Source organism: Xenopus laevis, chromosome 2S (assembly GCF_017654675.1).
Source record: "Xenopus laevis strain J_2021 chromosome 2S, Xenopus_laevis_v10.1, whole genome shotgun sequence".
Lineage (NCBI taxonomy): Eukaryota > Metazoa > Chordata > Amphibia > Anura > Pipidae > Xenopus > Xenopus laevis.
In genome coordinates, this window is record NC_054374.1 from 30,044,621 (window position 1) to 30,065,969 (window position 21,349).

A 21,349-nucleotide genomic window follows, 5' to 3' on the forward strand; every position below is an offset into this window, starting at 1 on the left:
TAAAATTTGCATGCGCAATTAAACTTCACAATGTAATAACAGTTTAAGGAAGAGTATTACATTGGAAATGAGACTTTTTATTCTTATTTCTGCTATGGTTTGCGCTTTGCGACTTTTATTACATTCCACCACAGGTATGAAGAATGTAAGAAATGAAGTAGCAGAGTGATTCAGACAAAAGATTTCTTCCAGAATTCCTCTAACACACCATTAAGTATCATGAGTATATTTCAGACTATATTTTATATGGAATATATATATATATATATATATATAATATATATATATATATAATATAATATATATATATATAAATGACCAATCAGAGTCATTAGCTATGTCTACCCCCTCCCCTGTGGTGATATACACAGAACACAAGAGAGTCTACTGATAGCAGTGATTGCTCTAGTGGGAAATACAGGGAGGCAGTCAATAGAGCTCAAAAAGAATTGTGTTTTAGCACAGGAATATTTTCTACAATTAATTCTTAAAATTAAAAATTCTTAACTAAACTATTGATGAAATAAAATGTTAGCCTACGTCAAACCTTAACCTTGGGTGATGGCACAATTACTTGTCTAGCCAACTCGGATCTATGTAGGTGAATTCCTTGTTCAGCCGGTTTTTTTCTGATTTTGTTTTCTGGGAAGGGAAATGTTGCTGAGCATATCCAATTTGTTTCTATAAGAAATGACTTTAAAAAACAACACAGTCTATACAGTAATTATTACATTTTGCCAAAGTGATAGGAAAACATACTAATAGCATCATTACAAGTTGTAACTAAGGCAAGGGATGAGCCCAAAGATGGCACCCGCGGTGGTAAGGGGTATTTAATGAAATTTTGAGGACAAGGGATAATGTTACAGCCCAAACTCCAAATGGGGGAAAACACTAATGATATAATGTGCCTCACCATGTTTGCTCTGACAGTGTTCACCAAGTGCCTACTCCCTGCATGGATGGCCATGCTGGGGCACATGCCAGACTAAATAAGTGTACCATTGACAGGACATCTGCACATACGTCACCAAGATTTCAGGTCACCTGCATGTCACCCCCACTGTGTAAGGGGAATTGTACCTCTGCACTATTTATTTTAAACCACCTGCAGTCCATATAAAAAAAACATGTGTACTGCCCCTGACCATTGATGTTTTTTGACTGTCTATTAAATGTCTCACACAGTAAATTAAATCCATTTCAGAAAGGATCAGAACAAGATAGGAATTGCTTGAAAGGATAGGCAGAAATGCTACTAATCAAGTTGACTCTGAGTGCTGTGTATGTTCCGCGGGGGAGTGCTCAATGCTATTAAATTGCTGGAATCAGTTATGCACTTACAATTCTTGGTTTTAGAGGGAGGCACCATGCTTCGTTCTTTACTGTCTCCCAATTAACTGATGAAAAAAATGGGTGGTCCTGGGCATTGGCGTAGACTCCAAGGCGATGTTCTACCTTCGTCTTCAAGAGCTAGAACATAAATAAATAAATAGTTGTTTAAGAAATTGCAAATTAAATGCTTAATAAGAAAAATTAAATAATTCATAGCTAATGCTATGAATGGCCTTTCCAGGCATCCAGATGATCAGTGTGTTGGATATTTGATCAACACTGCAGATACTGATCTGTTGAAATGCATTTTAAAGGTTAAACATTATTTTCATTTTATATTAATTAGAGATCATCATTTCATACCCACAAACTCATCTTTAGTAACTGCCAGCATCCAGTGCTTAAAATCATGTAACGCCTCAAAAGAGAACCCTCTAGATTATAATACTACTATAAGCTGTGCAATCATAATGGAATGTTTAATATAAACACTGTGGGAGGTTTACAACCAAATAAAGTCAAAAGGAAAATGGCTCATTTGACACAAGCAAAAGGTTTACTTTAATGGCAGCAACATGTCAGGAATAGGATTCAAAATAGGTCCTAGTATTTTTAAGTACACTGAGGCTCAAGAAGACCCCACAACCCACTAAACAGTGACTGTCTCTGGCATCTTACAGCAGCCCCACAGCATTAGCAAGAATACACAGATTGTCTGTCTGGGCCTGGGAGCAGCAGATTATTGAGAAGACTAGAAGGGAAAAGGCAGAGAGGAAGTGTCAGAAAAAGAAAGGAGTGCATGTAACACAAATATGGAGGCATGACATAAGTAGAAAAGAGACCAACACACACAGAAGACAGAGGCAGAGATGAGACACCAGACATGCCAATATACTGAAAAGCAACAGTCATCATTCAGCAGAGAAATCTCCAGAACAATGCATAGTACAGCTATAAAAACTATAATGGGAAGAAGACTTTGCTGTTAGATACAACACACCCATTTAAGACTGTGTCTGCATTATCGAGCCTCTGACCACCTCTTCTGGAGAACTATCTATATTAGCGGTCACAACTGTTCCTGCAAATTAAAGGTACCTTGAAAACCATTAGACTTTGTTAAAAATAAATAGTTTTTTTGGTTAAAAAATCAATTCAGCAAATACAACAGCTTTTCTTTTACTAAATGTTCAATTAAAATTTCAGTGACTCTTTACTAACCTGTTGTATGAAGTCACGAAATTCAGGTGTAAGCGTTTCTGGATAATATGGCTCCGTGTTAGTGATGTTGTCCAGCTGTTCTTGAAAGGTTCCATTTGGTGAAAAGGGCAGCTTGCCAGTGGCCATTTCATAGACGACAACACCGAACGACCACCAGTCCGCTGATGAGTTGTATGGAACGTCCTCCAAAACCTTGAAAAGATGGGATTATTCATCAAACAACAAGAAATACTCAAAGAATTCTTCATATTATTCCTGCCTCATCTGTAACTCCTTAATAATGGGTTTTCTAACATTGCCATCCACGTTAAACAAAATTATTATTGATTAAGTTTTTTTCCTGAAATAATGAGTACAGACAATTTAAGGACTGATTTATACAGATAGCTAGAGACCTAAAAGTCATAGCTTCTTAGCTAGGAAATGCAGTGGGGGGGGGGCAATTGAATAGTGAGTGCTGAGCTGTGTGGGGGGTGGGTGAACCAAGCAGTAGTTTGAGGTATTTTGTGTGGCAGTCTGAGCTGTGGAGAGGGGGAGAGTGATAAGCGTGGATGTCAAGAAGCATGCAACTGGGCCATGTAGTATTTGCATTGGGTGCCATTACTACTTTGTCCAGTCTGTGGCCTGTTAATCACTTCTCCCTGTTCTTACATGATATTTAAATCAACATGTTATCAGTTATAACTAGGATTACGGGATGCTCATAAACTAAAGTAATACCACTATGGTATACACCCTCCCCCAACCCAGCATATGAGCAAAATGCATACAGCAGCTATGGGAATAAAAAAATAATATAAAACGGTGAGTAAATTATATTACAGGTATAGGATCCCTTATCCGGAAACCCGATATCCAAAAAGCTCCGAATTACGGAATGGCTATCTCCATGGACTCCATTTTAGCCAAATAATCCAAATTTTTAAAAATGATTTCCTTTTTCTCTGTAATAATAAAACAGTAGCTTGTGCTTGATCCCAACTAAGATATAATTAATCCTTATTGGAAGCAAAACCAGCCTATTGGGGTTATTTAATGTCTAAATGAATTTCTAGTAGACTTAAGGCATGAAGACCCAAATTACGGAAAGATCCGTTATCTGGAAAACCCCAGGTCCCGAGCATTCTGGATAACAGGTCCCATACCTGTAAAATAAAAAAACAGGTCATGCCAATATCCCTTTAAAAACTATATTTCATACCTCAGGTGCCATATATCCCGATGCTCCTCCAGTACCATGACAAGCCTTTGAGTCAAACTTTCTAGCCTGGGCAAAGCCAAAATCGGCGATCTGCACGTGTCCCTCTTCATCCAGTAAGATGTTTCTTGGCTCGAGGTCGCTGTAAAACACATATGAGTTTGGTATTAAATATAGGAAGTCAGAGAAAGTCAACTGGGAATGATAGGAGAAATGACAAGGGATCCTAACCCATTAACTGAACATGATGGAAAACAGAAATGAAATATAAGAACAGAAATTGAAGGAGAACAGAAAGATTGTGATTGAGTATGAAAAACAAGACATAAAAAAGTAACATGGGTAAGACATAACTAAGAATACAGGAATAGACACAATAAAAGCAAAATGAGGCTACAGGAGCCAAGATAAAGTGTATCATGCCTGTGCAATTGTGTTATCATCATCTATTTAGATGACAGATGGCACCAGCAAGTTACACTTTGCCTTATCATAAAGTACCAATAATTTATTTGACTAATTTAAGCAACGGTACATGTGGGATGATCTGTATATTGACAGGTTTTTATTCACAATGGAGTTTGCAAGATGGGAGCTGAAATGAGAAGGATAAGACATGTTAAGGGTGTAGAAAATAGGCCCAGGAATAAAATGAAATCAAAAGAGAGGAATTTGAGCAATGTTCTTACCGATGAATAATCCCATACTTATGCAGGTACCTCAAACCCAGGACAAGTTCCGCCGAATAAAACCTTTTAAAGAAAAAAATTAAAAATCATTAGATTAAATATATATATATCCTGCCTCTTTTGGGGAATTCGGTGCTAGTGCGTCTACTGGCGCAAAGGAAACCTGGAGCTACCATCACGTCCAAAGAAATTTGTCACTTACTGTGCTTCCTGGCTGTTCAGATATCGGTGACGTTTGATAAGCTTGTGCAGCGTTCCACCTCTGGCATACTCCAAGATGAACAACACGAGTGACTGGTTATAAAACAATAGGTACAAAAATAGAATTGGATAGAGCAGAACAGAGGAATATCATTACCACAGACAAAGAGATATAATTTCAGATACCTATATATGCTCCTGTCAAACAGAGCAATTCAACGGAGCAGAGAAGCATGTTTATGTGTCAATTTATGTTGTTGGTGTCCATTTATTGTTACAAAAAATAAAAACACTTATAAAACTCATATTTAATGGATCCCACCCTCAACATACTTACTACCAGCGCCCCATCCTGAGTACTGCTCAGATTTGCTTATGAGGTAACAGGGCTTTGCGAAATTGCAAATATATTAAATGAAATAATTTTGTCAGTGGTGTAAGTATTTGTAAGAAGTGGAAGAGAAGCCCTGTAGTAGTAATAATAGTAATACCTCAGTTTGGAAGATTGCATATGCCCGACTAAGAAATGGACATGTGTGACCTAACCGCAGTATTGTAGCCTCCATCTCGATATCATGGTAGTCTGTCTTCTTTTTCTTCTTTATTATCTTCACAGCGACGAGCTGGCTCTTGATGGTATAAGAAGCCAACATCACCTACAAAAGGAGCATTAAGGGAGTAATTGTTATTGAGTCCCTTGTAAGGACACAAACAAATCTGATATTATTGATGTGTTAAATGGACAAAAATGGACAACTCATAGAGATGATGTCTGAAAGTATAAACATTCTGAACCCCTAAAGAGAACATCTTTCAAAAAATTCACATAAAGCTGTGCAAGTCAGGATATAGGGATATGATGGTCAAGATAAAGGGTAAAATAGATGTTTTGCCTTAAAGGGGATCTATCGTGAAAATCAAATTCTCCAAATGGATAGTTGAGGTGGAAATAATAATATCTTTAAATATATTTCTTTAGCAGAAATGCTTACTTTTTTTGTAAAATGACATATTACTACATGCAATGAGGGTGCTTCCTCTGAGAGATAGTTCAAGCTACTGCTGAATGGGAGTGGCTTCTCACTGGCTATGATGTCACCTAGCAACTAGCAAAGTCCCACCCTCCTCCATGCTGAATAGCATCCTCACACCAACTGTTACTCTGGAAGCTCCTTGTGAGAAAAGTAAGGCTGTCAGCTCTGCACATTCTCTCAGTCAAGTACATCAAGTACCACCACAAAAAGGAGGGAGAGCCCCGAAGTGTTTTATTGTATTCTATTGGTGTAAAGTATTCTCTATCTGGGAAAGGTGATGGGAAGATCTGGCTGCTCTGATTCTGAAGTGCTTATTTTTTTATTTCCTTTCCCAAATGTCCCATGTTTCGATGCTGCAGCCTTTTGGTTTGCATAGCTTCCATTAACCTAGGCACTATCTCTCCCTACTATACCTTCTATCCCACAGTCACACTCCCTTCCCAGAGACTATTATCCCACTGTTACTATAGGCACCATCTCTCCCTACTATACCTGCTATCCCACAGTCACACTCCCTTCCCAGAGACTATTATCCCACTGTTACTATAGGCACCATCTCTCCCTACTATACCTGCTATCCCACAGTCACACTCCCTTCCCAGAGACTATTATCCCACTGTTACTATAGGCACCAACTCTCCCTACTATACCTGCTATCCCACAGTCACACTCCCTTCCCAGAGACTATTATCCACTGTTACTATAGACACCATCTCTCCCTACTATACCTGCTATCCCACAGTCACACTCCCTTCCCAGAGACTATTATCCCACTGTTACTATAGGCACCAACTCTCGCTACTATAGACTCCTCACTGAGGATGTTATCTCCACTTCTTATCTAGATGATGCTGAATATCTGTGAAGTCCCCTACTCAAGGCTCTAGGCTACACAGCCTGCATAACTGAGGTGCTGATTTTATTCCCCATAGTCTCTTGTTACCTACCGCTGTTGTTATTGGGGGGAGTCTAGGAGAGTATTTATTTTAGGTCTTCATTTTAATAGCCATCATTTTAGTCCATCTCAAGAAGAAACTCTGCATGTAGCCTTAGATCCCTTTATATACCAAATTAAACCACAAACTACTGAATACATTTTATAATTCAACTTTGAAGGGTGCCCTGCTAATACTCTCTGTATACCCCGCTGATCATTTCAATATGCCCCTCTTATCCTGACCAAATGCGCCCCTGATCGCAATGGAATGCCCCACTCATGGCCTCTGAGTGCCCAGGGAAACCCTTTTCTAATTTGTTGCCTATATGAAACTACCCAATAAAAAACTAAAAGAGACTTGTGCCTTTCACTGCCATCTTCTAAAAAGCGCTTACTCATATAGCTGTAAGCATTGGCACAGGTCTCTTTTAGTTGGCTATTGGGTAAAATATTTACATATAAAATACAATGGAGAAAAAACACAATTTATATATTTTACCTTGCACAATTTTTTAAAAAGAGAGGCGCAATAAATGAGGATATGCCTGCAAGGAGAATGTGTTACGTGGGCCTAATGTCCCAAAAAAAATTGCAGGTGAAATACCTGTGCCGAGCCTAGCAACCAATAAAAAGTAACCTACTCCTGTCAATCAAAACACGACCGTGACCTTGAGCTCAGTGGACTAATGATGCAGAGAGAATGCAGTGAGTCAGCTATAAATCTTTAGCTATTAAACTAAACATAACTTTTAATCAATCATATTTACAAAGTTGACTGTTTTTATGTGATCTACATTGTATTAAAATTGTATTTTTGTGATGGTTCCCCTTTAATTGCTACAAGACAAAGGAATGGACTAACAACTCTGATAAAGAAGTACTGCATGTGCCAGTAATACAGCTAGTAATTAGTTGCAATATGGTCACTAATGGACCAAGTAGTGGAAGCCTATGATAACTGTAAATGATAAGGATATTAGAAGTCACTGAGGGGTTGTTCTGTGACCATATAAAGGCACAAGGCTGCAGGCTGAGTTATACAGGGAACTCTGAGTATCACTCATGTATTATAAGGGATAATGTACCCCCTACTGTAAATGATAAGGATATTAGAAGTCACTGAGGGGTTGTTCTGTGACCATATAAAGGCACAAGGCTGCAGGCTGAGTTATACAGGGAACTCTGAGTATCACTCATGTATTATAAGGGATAATGTACCCCCTACTGTAAATGATAAGGATATTAGAAGTCACTGAGGGGTTGTTCTGTGACCATATAAATGCACAAGGCTGCAGGCTGAATTATAAAGGGAACTCTGAGTATCACTCATGTATTATAAGGGATAATGTACCCCCTACTGTAAATAAGGATATTAGAAGTCACTGAGGGGTTGTTCTGTGACCATATAAAGGCACAAGGCTGCAGACTGAATTATACAGGAAACTCTGAGTATCACTCATGTATTATAAGGGATAATGTACCTCCTACTGTAAATGATAAGGATATTAGAAGTCACTGAGGGGTTGTTCTGTGACCATATAAAGGCACAAGGCTGCAGGCTGAATTATACAGGGAACTCTGAGTATCACTCATGTATTATAAGGGATAATGTACCCCCTACTGTAAATGATAAGGATATTAGAAGTCACTGAGGGGTTGTTCTGTGACCATATAAAGGCACAAGGCTGCAGGCTGAATTATACAGGGAACTCTGAGTATCACTCATGTATTATAAGGGATAATGTACCCCCTACTGTAAATGATAAGGCTATTAGAAGTCACTGAGGGGTTGCTCTGTGACCATATAAAGGCACAAGGCTGCAGGCTGAGTTATACAGGGAACTCTGAGCATCACTCATGGATTATAAGGGATAATGTACCCCCTACTGCCGATTATTCACTTACCTTGCCAAAGGAGCCCTTCCCCAGCTTTTTTATGAGCTGATAGTTGTTGATATTGAAGGGCGGCGGAGTTGTGTCGTCCACTCGATACCTCTTCTGTGCTCTTGTGTCTAGAGGAATAAAAAATATGAGATTTAAATTGTATTCCATAGATATACACTAGGGGGAAGATTTAACAAGGGTGTAATTTCTAATTCGAGTTTTTTTAAGGCCAAAACTGTCAAATTCGACTAGGGAGTTATCCAAATTGGATTCAAGCTTTTTTAAATAGTCAAATTAAATTTTCGAGATTTATCATACTCTGATCCTTTAAGAACTCAAATTTGACTGTTTGCCACCTGAAACCTGTCAAATTGATGTATAAGTCAATGGGAGAGGCCCAAGGATCAATTTGGTGATGTTTGCAGCCTTCCTGACAATCAAGTTTTTTTTCGGAGAAAAAACTCAAATCGAGTTTTTAAAATTCAAATTAAATTCGATTCGAGTTTTTGGGTCAATCCCATTCAACCAAGTTTAGAAAATTAGATTTTGATAATAAATTTCGAGTTCATGGGAGTTTATGGAAGTTTTAAAAAAACTTGCATGAATTTGAAAATCGACCCTTGATAAATGTGCCTCTAAGGGGTAGATTTATCAATGTGTGATATTAGAGCTTAAACAGAAAACTCACCTATTTTCTATTCATTCCTATGGAATTTCTAGAAGCGTATTTATCAACGTTTCCATTTTAGCAGTTAAACTCCATTGCTCTAAATTAATCATTATTGCCTTGTAATTTATTAAAATATCCACATATAAAAAGCACAAACAAAAATGCTGAATAATGCTCTATAAATTTAGAAAACCTTGAAAATCTCAAAAAATTTGCATTTTCCTGACAATTACTAGCAAAAAAAATCCAAACACCTCTAAAACGCTGAATGGCTAAAAAAAGGTTCACTAAGATCAGCACAGCTCCTATTGACTTGTCAAGGACGTCAACTGCTTTTACTTGCCAAAGTTTTATATTAATGCTTTTTGTGGTTCCAATTTGTCAAAAAATAGTAATTTGAATGTTTCTAAATAGGCCCTTATAGGCCGGGGTGCAATGAGGGTGTGACCACAAAATACATGTAGACAAATACAAGAGTCCTCTGCACTCAACCCATTATCAATATATTTAAGACAGCAACATTTTGTGCATACTGCTACTGAAAAATGCCTTACCCTTTAAAAAAAACAGGAATTGTTTGTCCATATATTGCAATATATTTAAGCTGGCCAGAGGAGTTGAGTACAGAGGACTCTTGTATTTGTCTATATGTATTTTGTGGTCACACCCTCATTGCACCCCGCCTAATGGTTTAAAAAATTAGTGGTGAGCACAACTTTCCCTTGTTTGTTATAGTTATACAGGAGCAGTGACCAGCTCCATGTTGTAGCTCCCACCCTTCCCAGCTATAGTCAGGTGATCCCACTGGTGTCTAATAAAAGGGCAGCCAAGTTTGGGAGTTTTACTTTGAAAGCAGCAAGTAAGTTGCAGGTAAAACTTAGTCCCTTTGTAAAATGTATAATTAAGCAGAGGAATTCTTAATGAATCAGATGAAAATTAAGCGTAGGACTGGCCAGATATGGGATGACGTAGTTGGCCATCTTAAATATATTGCAATATATGGACAAACAATCCCTGTGTTGTATAAAGGGTAAGGCATTTTTCAGTAGCAGTATGCACAAAATGTCTCTGTCTTAAATATAGTGATAATGGGTTGAGTGCAGAGGACCTCTTTATATATATATATATATATATATATATATATATATATATATATATATATATATATATATATATATATATATATATATATATTTGGGACACTATGGAGCTGATTCAGTAACATAAGTACTATAGCACAACTTCATAACATATGCTATATAGCAATAGTACATTTACCAACAGTAACCTATCAGCAATTATTTTTGATAACTTTTTGGGACTACCCAATGCCAGAATGAATGATTAAATAATTAGCAATGTGGCTTATGTTTTCTGTGCTTACCAGTTGGGGTCTCCTCTGGGCTTCTGCTTCTCGTCTTCTTTTTTTTATCCATTTGAATTCCTTTTCTGCAGATTTTCTTCTACTTCTTCTCTTGTTCTTCTCTCTGTAATAAAAAACTTTTTTCCTGCAAAAAAATGTCGCTCTGACTCTCTAATCCACAATTTAGTCACAAAATCTCCAAGGGAAAACTCCTGGACACCCTGCTCCTAACTGGCACAAAGTCAGTTAAAATAAACTGTCACTATCCAGCTAGCTTGAGTCTGAGTGGCATGCGGCAGCCTGAGTGGCATGCGGCAGCACTATCATCAGATAGCACAGACCCTATTCTACAAATTAGGGGAAGATATAAGTGATACATTTGGCTTTATAGAAAAAATGTTGCATTAGAAATGGCTGGTGATTTCTTCTATGGCAGGATTATACTGCAGCATACAGTGATCATTTGCCTGCTGGCAATCAGTCAAACTGGGAACCATCCTTGGCACTGGTGGTAGAGCATAGGAAACCTGGTATATTGTTGCGGAGAGCCTCCACCTAATGGCCTCCAAGGGATACACCAAATGTAAATAAAAATAGTAACATATAGTGGTGTGCCATGTTACACATGCACCCTTGTTTTGTCCCATTTCCCCTTCTGTTGTCCCCTCTGAGCTCTGTCTGTTGGTTTACCCCACTTGTCCAGTAGTATATATTGGGCTCCATTTTTAACTGCATGTGCAGTATATTGCTAGAGTGGATCATTTTATAATCTTTTTTTATCTATCTGGATGTTGTCAAGATCCTCACAGTTTTGCAATAAACTTCCCAACGATCTTCAAGGTGCCATTCTGATTGAGTCAACTGACATTCCTGAGGTTGTAAGTTTTTGCTTTCTCAAGACTACTTGATAAGTTAAAGAGATCACACTTTCATTGCTTAGAAAGCAACGTGAAGCCTTCTGAAATCAGAAGGTATTAACCTTTCTCGTGCCACACACACAGCAATGCCTAGATAACAAAAATAAGAGTTTTAATTCTCCCATTAGTTTGCTTAGAAAGTGAGGCAGAACAGGTAGCAATAAGAGTAGATTTTATGAAGATAATACTATGCAACATATGTGGGTGTATATGTCTGATAACAAAACCTAGGCTACTAAATAAAACAGACCAGTACCAGTTACCACAAATAGCAGGTAACACTACCTTTCCCAAAGTACCTCTCCTTTAGGTGATACAGATGCTCCCATGCAGCATAAATTCAGGTCAGCAAATTGGCATCTTAGTGTTGATGCTCCAGATCCAGAAATTGTTCAAATAACAGCTGGCACTGAAGGCAAATAAAGTATGAGTATCAGCTGGCATTGAAAGGGTTAAAGCATTAGGCAACACTAGTTGCAACTTTGGCTTTTAATTACTCCACATTTCTCCTGTTTATGATTATATACTCAGTGTATAAGTACCTGTACTATGTATTTGGGCTTTGCCCAGATTTATAACTGTATTAATTAATGTTGAACCAACAACAGAGACAGCACTTTCAAAGGAAAATTCATGTCAATTATGTAAGGGCAGGACACAAATATCAGTGTACCCAAGTTCCATTTATTATCCCCACTATCTGAATTGTGTTATTTGGTTATCTATCCAATATATATATATATGGTGAATAACAAGTAAGTTGCAGTAGCATCTGCTAAAATTCACAGCCCTGTGGTTTGGCAGTCAAAGTAATAAATTCCTTTAGTAGCCTGGCATAAATAAAATCTGCTAAATAAAAATGAGGAGTGCCAATATATTGGGTCAAGTGTATGTCTTCCATAAACATCACAAACAACCTGAAGTACTTTCTTGAAGAGCACTGTGCCACCGATCCATGAATGCTGATCCAGTGAGCCCTACACTTACTTTAAATGGATTCATTCTTTAGGAATTCTGTTATTTCAGTCTGTAATTTTATAGAGATTAAAATGGGTGCCATATGCAGTGTTTTTATTTGTAGCAACTTTTTCACCCACATTTAAGTTCAGTTTGTCTAATGCAAATGTCCCCTTCACCCAGGGGCATGTGCAGAACATGGTCAGTGAGAATTCTAGAGTATTATCTAACATATGAAGAGGAAACTAACCATAGCATTATCAACAAGTCATAACAAGCTAAGACATTGGTAGCTATTCAGTGTTTGTATTAGGAGGAAGAGGGGGATGTAACTGTAAAGAAAAAAGGTGACCCACACTATTGGGGGCAAAAAGAGTTCATAGAAGCAAAACTATAGAAGATGGGCAGGAAACTAGCCAAGAGACTAACTCAGAAAGATTGGATGCAGATAGACAAATGTTAAAAAGGTGTGAGATGCAATGGTTGCAAAATAAACTCTGTGATTCACTGTGAGATAACTGGACAATTGAGGTTAATCTGTACTGAGGGTTATATGGCATTGTATTGGTGCATATCAGGTTGTGAGGCACTGTATGAATCATTGGAGTTATGTGTCATTTTGGGTGCCATGGCTGTGTGTGTCAGCGGATGGGTGTATCTCTCATTTATCATCTAAATCAGGGGTCAGCAACCTTTACGATCAAAAGAGCCATTTTGCCCCCTCTTCCACTAAAGAAAAATAGTCTGGAGCCGCAAAACAGAACACAGTTTATAAACTTTTAAACGTTTTTTTATTTTTTTATTTTAACTGTTACAACAACAGAATACAACAAACAAATATGCAGTGTGCATGTGTAAGCCTACTTTGAAATAAATTAAACACTGAATAGCCCTATTAAATACTAGGGATGCACCGAATCCACTATTTTGGATTCGGCCGAACCCCCGAATCCTTCGCAAAGGATTCGGCCGAATACCGAACCGAATCCGAACCGTAATTTGCATATGCAAATTAGGGGTGGGAAGGGGAATTTTTTTTTACTTCCTTTTTTTGTGACAAAAAGTCACGCAATTTCCCTCGCCACCCCTAATTTGCATATGCAAATTAGGATTCGGATTCGGTTCGGCCAGGCACAAGGATTTGGCCGAATCCGAATCCTGCTGAAAAAGGCCGAATCCTGGGCGAATCCCGAACCGAATCCTGGATTCGGTGCATTCCTATTAAATACTAATGTTCTCATCTGTTTAAAGGCGAGGGCTATAGACGTCATTAAAATATGCGTCACATCCACGTCTATAGCCCTCGCAACTGCTGCAGTTGGACTCTGGAGGCTTCTCTCTTGTTCGGAGTGTGCGACCACGGTAAGGACCATAATGAATCATCTTGCTGCGGCTCGGTCTTGCCTGAGATGTCTATACAGGCCACGCACCTGCTGGCGGCAGCTTGAGTGTGCGACAGCGGTAAGCTAAGGGTTAGCTTACCACGGTCGCACACTCAAGAAGCCGCCAGCAGGTGCGAGGGCTCTATAGACGATGTGACAGGCAAAGCCGCAAGACTGAGCCACAGCAAGCAGGATGAAGAGCCGCATGAGGATCCGGAGCCGCGGGTTGCCTACCCCTGATCTAAATAGTTTCATTAGGCTCTGGAGATTGTGTTGCTGTGCTGGGTTGCACACCATAACATACAGTGGCTGCACTGGAGTCTGTATGTCATACTGTTCACATACTGTGGGTTTACTAGATGCTGTGTGACAAAGCTTGGGTGCATTGTGCACTATAAGACATACTGTCGATGGGTATTGCTAGAAGATTGTGGCTATGCTAGGTACTGTGTCACATATCTTGGGTGCACTTGACACTTTTAGCCAGCACTCAGCATTATGAGACATACTGTAGAAGTGGCATACATGGTTAAACTGGTACAGGTATGGGACCTATTATCCAGAATGCTCGGGACCTGGGGTTTTCCAGATAACAGATCTTTCCATAATTTGGATTCTCATACCTTAAGTCTACTAGAAAATCATGTAAACATTAAATAAATCCAATAGGTTGGCTTTTCTTCCAGTAAGGATTAACTATACCTTAGTTCAAGTACAAGGTACAGTTTTATTATTACAGAAAAAAAAAAATCATGTTTAAAAAGTAGGATTATCTAATTATAATGGAGTCTATGGAAGATGGCTTTTCCATTATTCTGAGCTTTCTGGATAATGGATCCCATACCTGTAATACCAGGCACAGTATAACCTACACTGGGTGCACTGAGACACCACTGTGTGATATATAGTGGGTGTTCTGTGCACTGTAATTGGCTGGGAGTTGCATAACATACAGTAAGTGTCCTGGTGACTGTGAGAAATAACATACATGCAATTTCTTACATGTGTGACATTCCCTGGGTATATTGGGAACTGCCTGGCATACCAGGGGTGCACTGGGCACAGAAAGCCATACTGAGGGTGCACTAAAGCCTTATATTATTAGGACATAGGGGGTCCCACTACTTTGCACACTTAGGCCCTATACTAGCTTCACATCAAACAGTCCCCTGTGACTTACAGGATAAATCTAAATATTTTATTAGGGTGCTGGAACTATATAATTATTTTTCGATTCTCAGAGGGAAATGGGAAAATGAAATTTAGTGGGAAGGGAGTGAAAATGACAGACATAATAAGAGAAGAAATAAAGGGAGGGTTTGGAAGCAGAATGACATATGGAAAGGAAAGTAGAAATAAAGGGAGGGTTTGGAAGCAGAATGACATATGGAAAGGAAAGTAGAAATACTGTAGTTTGCCCAGTATGTTTACCAAACAGAAGACCTGACTACTTACTTTCTGTGTTGAGGGAGCCTCTCTGTGCACTGTAGTAAAGCAGATATTGTATTCCTGAATGATGGAGGGGTACAAACTGTTGAAATCGAGAAGCAAGATGAATTTGTCATAGAAACCTAAAAAAAAATAAAAAAATAAACAAAGACTGAGCAACAAACGACCACCAGTGGAGCAGCAGAGAGTGTTTGAGGAGCAAAAAACTACCAAGAGATGTGCAGCAGTAACTATACGAGGCAGGATGGAACCTTTGCTAAAGAAGTCCATATAACCAAAGCTATAAAATGTAAATCAGTAAACCACATAAATACATCCAGAATAGATTGTTTATTCCTTAAGGGTCAGGCCACACAGGGCGTTTTGGCGAGATTTGCTCGCCTGGCGACTAATCGCCTCGTTGTTGCGGCAAGCAATCTCCCCAAATGCCTTCCCTGACTCTACGCCGGCTAAAATGAAAACAAAACGCCGGCGCTAATCACACACGTCGGTTAGTTTTCACGAGGAAAGTTCGGGTGACTTCGGAAAACGAACCGCCGCGTGTGATTAGCGCTGGCGTTTTTCGATTAGTCGCCAGGCAACCAGATCTCCCCAAAACGACCTGTGTGGACTTACCCTAAAATGTCCTAACATGGTTTGTGTTAAATTGGATTGTACTACTAGCCATTATATTCATAATCCTGAACTAATGCCTAGTGGACTAATAGTCAAGGGCTCCTATTTTTCTAATTTTCTAAGCACAATTGATGTTTAAATTTACTTTTATTTTGTAACATTTCTGGGGTTTTAGGGATCAAATGTAATTTTAGGGGCAGATTTATCAAAGTGTGAGATTAGAACTCACCACAGAACTCCAATGAACTCCATTGATAAATATGATTCTAAAAATTATATATGAATCAATAGAAAGAGAATTTTTCTGTGGCGAGTGCTAATCTCACACTGATAAATCTGCCCCTATATGTAATAAGTGTGTCTTCATCTATAGAACTGTTTATATTGGGAATCAAAATCCATGGGAAAATGTGTTCTTCTCAAAAAAAAAGCTTGTTCTTTTCATTTTCATTTGTGGAATAAGTTTAATACTGGGGAAATATATTCTTAATTGAACCTACCCACTTTGGGTTCCAGGACCAATCCTCCAGCATAGGCAGCTTTCCTTCGACTCTTATTTTTATTTTGATCCGTGCCCATTTCATCATTGTCCTCCACCTAACAATAAAGCGAAATAAAGTAACAAAATGAAAGATTCATATAAAATATTATACACGGGTATGGGATCTGTTATCCAGAATGCTCGGGACCTGTGGTTTTCCGGGTAACAGATCTTTCCGTAATTTAGATCTTCATGCATTAAAGGGGACCTGTCACCCAAAAAATATATTTAAAATCCTATTTTATCACATTAGTCAAGCAAAATGAACTTTAATTACACTACATAAATTATTTGAATCTGGTTTCCTTCAGTCTGGGAATTCATAATTATAGGAGCTATTTTGTGGACACTGTTATTAAGACAAGCCTTGCATCATCTCAGAATCTTGTTTGTGCACCAGAATGGGGGACCTGATGTCCATCCCCATGAACTTACAACAGCTATGAATGTTTTAATAATAAATAAAAATTGGATTTCATGTTTAATTTGAAAAGGACTTTTATTATACAGATTTTTATGTCTGGTTGACAGGTTGACTTTAAGTCGACTAGAATATCATGTAAAGATTATATAAACACAATAGGCTGGTTTTGCTCCCAATAAGAATTAATTATTTCTTAGTTTGGTATAAGTACAAGGTACGGTTCCATTATTACAGAGAAAAAGGACCTTTTTTAAAAATTTGGATTATTTGGATACAATGGAGTCTATGGTAAGTAATTGAGATTTCTGGAAAACGGGTTTCCGAATAACTAATCCCATACCTGTAAACACATTTTTTTTATCATGTTACTAGTCCTGCCATTAAGAAAAGTTAAGAAAAAAAGTCTGCCAACAGATCTAAAACAATTTTAACTTAATAGATGGTTGAAGAATCCATTTAGAAAAAAAAATATATGATTATTTGCCTTAAAAACCAGATCACATTTCACAAGATCATAATTCAGTTAAAAGATTGAATACAGTAAATGATCAATGAGAGCTTAGCATTTTAAATGGGACAGTGCATGTATTACATTAATCATGCCTTTATGCCCTACTAAATCTTCCATAACAGATTACAATTCTCTAGTAGTGATGGGCGAATTTGCGCCGTGTTACTTTGCCAAAAAGGCAAAAAATTCGCAAAATGGTGCTGGCGTCTCATTTTTTATGCCGCATCAGTTTTTTTTTTGGATGCGGCGAATTTTCGCGGCCATTTTGCAAATTCGCTGCGAATTTGCACCTGCCGAATAAATTCGCCCATCACTAGTCTCTAGAAAGATGCAATGAGAGTAAAGGAAAAGGCTTTACATAAAAAAAATACACTGGACAGTATGGCAGGTCAGATTATTGTGGATAACAGTTTAAAGAATACCTTCTAGTGATCTGTACATAAACTTACCATGCACACGATCATGTACAAAGCATGACCAGCTATGGAAGGAAGCCGAACCCTTATCTGTAATCCCACCCAGTTCCCTTTATAAATCTTTTATAATAAATATTTCTCTCACTCACAGTGGTCTGCTGCATTTTCTTGAACACTGGTTTGTCTGGCACTATGAAGTTATTTTCTGTGAAGGCGTGAAGCAGTAGGTACTCGTTTCTTTCTGAGCGTCCACCCATTAATGTCCTTGACTGCAAAAAAAGAAAAAAACTATTTTAATCCAAAATGCTCGGGACGTGGTATTTTCCAGAAACCGGTCTTCATACCTTAAAGCTGGCCATAGACGCAAAGATCCGATCAGACTTTCCCATCTCCCGACCTGCCACTAACAATTCCGATCAAATAAAGTAGAAAAGAACAAATCAGCCGATGTTCTGCCCCTGACCACAATCGTATGAAAGTTATGTCCGACCATGAATTCTCGATTCGTACGATCAGATCTTTGCGTCTATGGCCATCTTAAGTCTACTAGAAAATCATGTAAACATTAAATAAACACAAAAGGCTAGTTTAACTTTCAGTAAGGATTAATTATATCTTAGTTTGGATCAAGTACAAGGTACAGGTATGGGACCTATTATCCAGAATGACCAGGATCTGGGGCTTTCCAGATAATAGATCATTCCGTAATTTGGATCTTCAGTCCTTAAAGGAGAAGGAAAGGCTAAAATTAAGTAAGCTTTATCAGAAAGGTCTATATAAATACACCAGTAAACCCTCAAAGTAATGCTGCTCTGAGTCCTCTATCAAAAGAAACAGCACATTTCTTTCCTTCTATTGTGTACTCATGGGCTTCTGTATCAGACTTCCTGTTTTCAGCTTACACCTCCAGGGCACGGCCTTCAGCATGCTCAGTTTGCTCCTCTCCCAATCTCTCCTCCCTTCCCTGCTGTAATCCGAGCCCAGCGCTATGAGCGAGCAGGGAGAGACTCAGGCAGCAAGTGATGACACACCAAGCTAATATGGCAGTTGCTATCCTAAACAGAGAACACTTCAAAAGCTGTTTACTCAAGTATTGTAAAGCATTCTGCAGAATAAATATAGTGTTATAGCTTGCACTTTTGTGGCTTATCTATTGGCAATAAACTGCTTCAGTAGCTTTCCTTCTCCTTTAAGTCTACTAGAAAATCATGTAAACATAATGTAACCCCAGAAGGCTGGTTCTGCTTCCAATAAAGATTAATTATATCTAAGTTGGGATCATGTAAAAGCTACTGTTTAATAATTAAAGAGAAAAGGGAAATAATTTCTTAAAATTTGTACCGTATATACTCGAGTATAAGCCGACCCGAGTATACCTAATTTTACTTACGAAAACTGGGGAAACTCGAGTATAAGCCTAGACACAACTAAGACTGTTAGACAAGCAGGTACCACCATCAAAACTTAAAATCAGGATGCAAAATGGGGGTTCTACTATAAATATATATATATATATATCAATATATCAAGTCATGGTTTTACAATTTAACCAAAGAGGCCAAATAGTTAACCATATTTTCAAAATTGTGGCATTTAAAAATTCCACATATCCAGTTTAGTTTAATAGAGCTGCTCAGGATCAGGAAAAAAAAAGAACTTTGATTACATTATAAAAATGCTTAGAACTCAGCTAAATTGAATATGAAATCTTGGGTTTGGTGCCTTTCAACATATTAACTAAGAAGTAACAGAATTCTAAATATATTACAAATACTTCCACTTTTTACGGATTGTGCCAGTATGAAGTATGCCCAAGGCAACCGACCAGCTCATTTAAAAAAAAAGAAAAATGCTGTTATATAGTTATATAGTGTTGTTGTCTTGAGTTGCAAGAGTTTGGCCAAGCTGGCAACAAAATTGGACGTTAAAGGGGTAATCCAGGACTGGAGAATGGGTAATAAAAATTAAGCCCCACATAATACAGTGACTTTTGGGAGGTATGAGACCAGAATTAAAATCTGTATGTTGCATTAATGCCAGAAAGATCACGGTAGACATGGAATCTGATTGCATTAACCCCAGGTATGAGACATATACGGGTGTGTTGTACTACAACTCTCTGAATCTCAAGAGATCCTATAGTTTAAGGATAAAACTAGAGATGCACCGAATCCAAGATTAGGTTCGGGATTCGGCCTTTTTTTTAGCAGGATTCGAATTCGGCCAAATCCTTGTGCGTGGCCGAACAGAATCCGAATCCTAATTTGAATGTGTAAATTAAGGGCGGGTAGGGAAATCACGTGGTCTTACATCACAAAAGAAGAAATTTTTTCCACTTTTTCCTTTTTTGTTAGGTTTTCGGCCGAATCTTTGACCAAGGATTCGGGGATTCGGTCGAATCCCAAATAGTGGATTCGGTGCACCCCTAGATCAAACACAGTCATGCATGTTACCCCCCTCCCCCAGTCACCAAGTAGTATCACAATAACATACCTAATGTAGCTGGAAAGGGTTTGTTTTCCTTAAAGCTTACTTTTTGCTGAAGGTAAAACAGTGACCTTCTTTCCACATCTGCCCGTCCCATTGCATGCCAGCTATTGTCAATTTACATTTAAGGGGTGGTTCACCTTTAAGTATGTTATAGATTGGCTAATTCTAATAACTATTCGATTGGCCTTTGTTTTTTCTTTTTTTTTATAGGTTTTGAACTATTTGCAATCTTCTCTTTCCAGCTTTCAAATAGGGGTCACTGGCCTCACCTGAAAACAAATGTTCTGTAAGGCTATAGCTGTATTGTTATTGCTACTTTTTATTACTTCTCTTTTTATTCAGACCCTCTCTTATTCATATTCCAGTCTCCAATTCAAAGCAATGCATGGTTGCTAGGGTAAGTTGGACCCTAGCAACCAGATTTCTAAAACTGCAAGCTGGAGAGCTGCTGAATAAAAAGCGAAATAACAAAAAAGGTGAGAATGGAGGCAACTTTGGGTGACTTCGGAAAATGAATCGCTCCGAGTGCCATCCCATTGGTGGTTTACATTTTAGTCAGCGGGAAGTGCCCTGATAAGCGTTGTACCTCCTGCTAATCCCTACCTTGTGCCTCTGAATGACATGCAAGTTAGGGGTGGAAAGGGGGCAATGTCGGCCTGGGCCGGCCCAGCCATGTTTCCCCGATCTCTGCTGTGCTACCGCGCAGGCACGTAGTGCGATGGTGTTCACGGAGGAGCGCACTGCACAGGCGTTCGTGCAGGTGCACGCCGCACCAGCATTCGTGCAGGAGCGCGCAGAGGCAGACTGAGAGGCCCGAGATGGAGGCACGCAGAGGTAAGCCAGGAGGGGGCCCCCAGTGACTGCTTGGAGGGGCCTTCATGTGCCAGTCCCGGTGGGCCCCCATTACTCCAGTCCAACCCTGAAAGGGGGAAGCCTAGGTGCCTACCCCTCCATAAAACATCGCTAGCAAGTAATTCAATGCACCACGCAGTGGTCAGAGTGCAACAAAATGACCAATTGTGGCATTTTTATTTGTATTTTTCAGAATGTGCATTGTTTGGTACATTGTAAATGAGGCCCACTGTCAGGCAAACCCTTCCACTTGTATGCCAAAA

General features: G+C 38.7%; 1 protein-coding gene across 1 annotated transcript; it reads right to left on the reverse strand.

Annotated features, from left to right (window-relative positions):
- Positions 1 to 1,332: 1,332 nt before the first annotated feature.
- Positions 1,333 to 18,070, reverse strand: LOC121400384 (protein kinase C delta type-like). The gene is made up of 12 exons (XM_041583297.1): positions 17,894 to 18,070; positions 16,353 to 16,449; positions 15,244 to 15,359; positions 11,749 to 11,858; positions 10,554 to 10,656; positions 8,521 to 8,627; positions 5,136 to 5,300; positions 4,646 to 4,737; positions 4,444 to 4,506; positions 3,758 to 3,896; positions 2,557 to 2,748; positions 1,333 to 1,473 (listed from the first exon to the last, which is right to left on the reverse strand). Exons 5-12 carry the CDS (start codon positions 10,603 to 10,605, stop codon positions 1,333 to 1,335), a joined length of 951 nt encoding a protein of 316 aa, XP_041439231.1. The 5' UTR covers positions 10,606 to 10,656; positions 11,749 to 11,858; positions 15,244 to 15,359; positions 16,353 to 16,449; positions 17,894 to 18,070.
- Positions 18,071 to 21,349: the final 3,279 nt, after the last annotated feature.

Coding starts and splice junctions, on each gene's coding strand:
- LOC121400384 (XM_041583297.1), bottom strand. CDS start 10,605: ATGGATAAAAAAAAGAAGACGAGAAGCAGAAGCCCAGAGGAGACCCCA. Junction 4,507..4,645: donor CTGAACAGCCAGGAAGCACA/GTAAGTGACAAA, acceptor TTTCTTTAAAAG/GTTTTATTCGGCGGAACTTG. Junction 3,897..4,443: donor AAGTATGGGATTATTCATCG/GTAAGAACATTG, acceptor TGTGTTTTACAG/CGACCTCGAGCCAAGAAACA.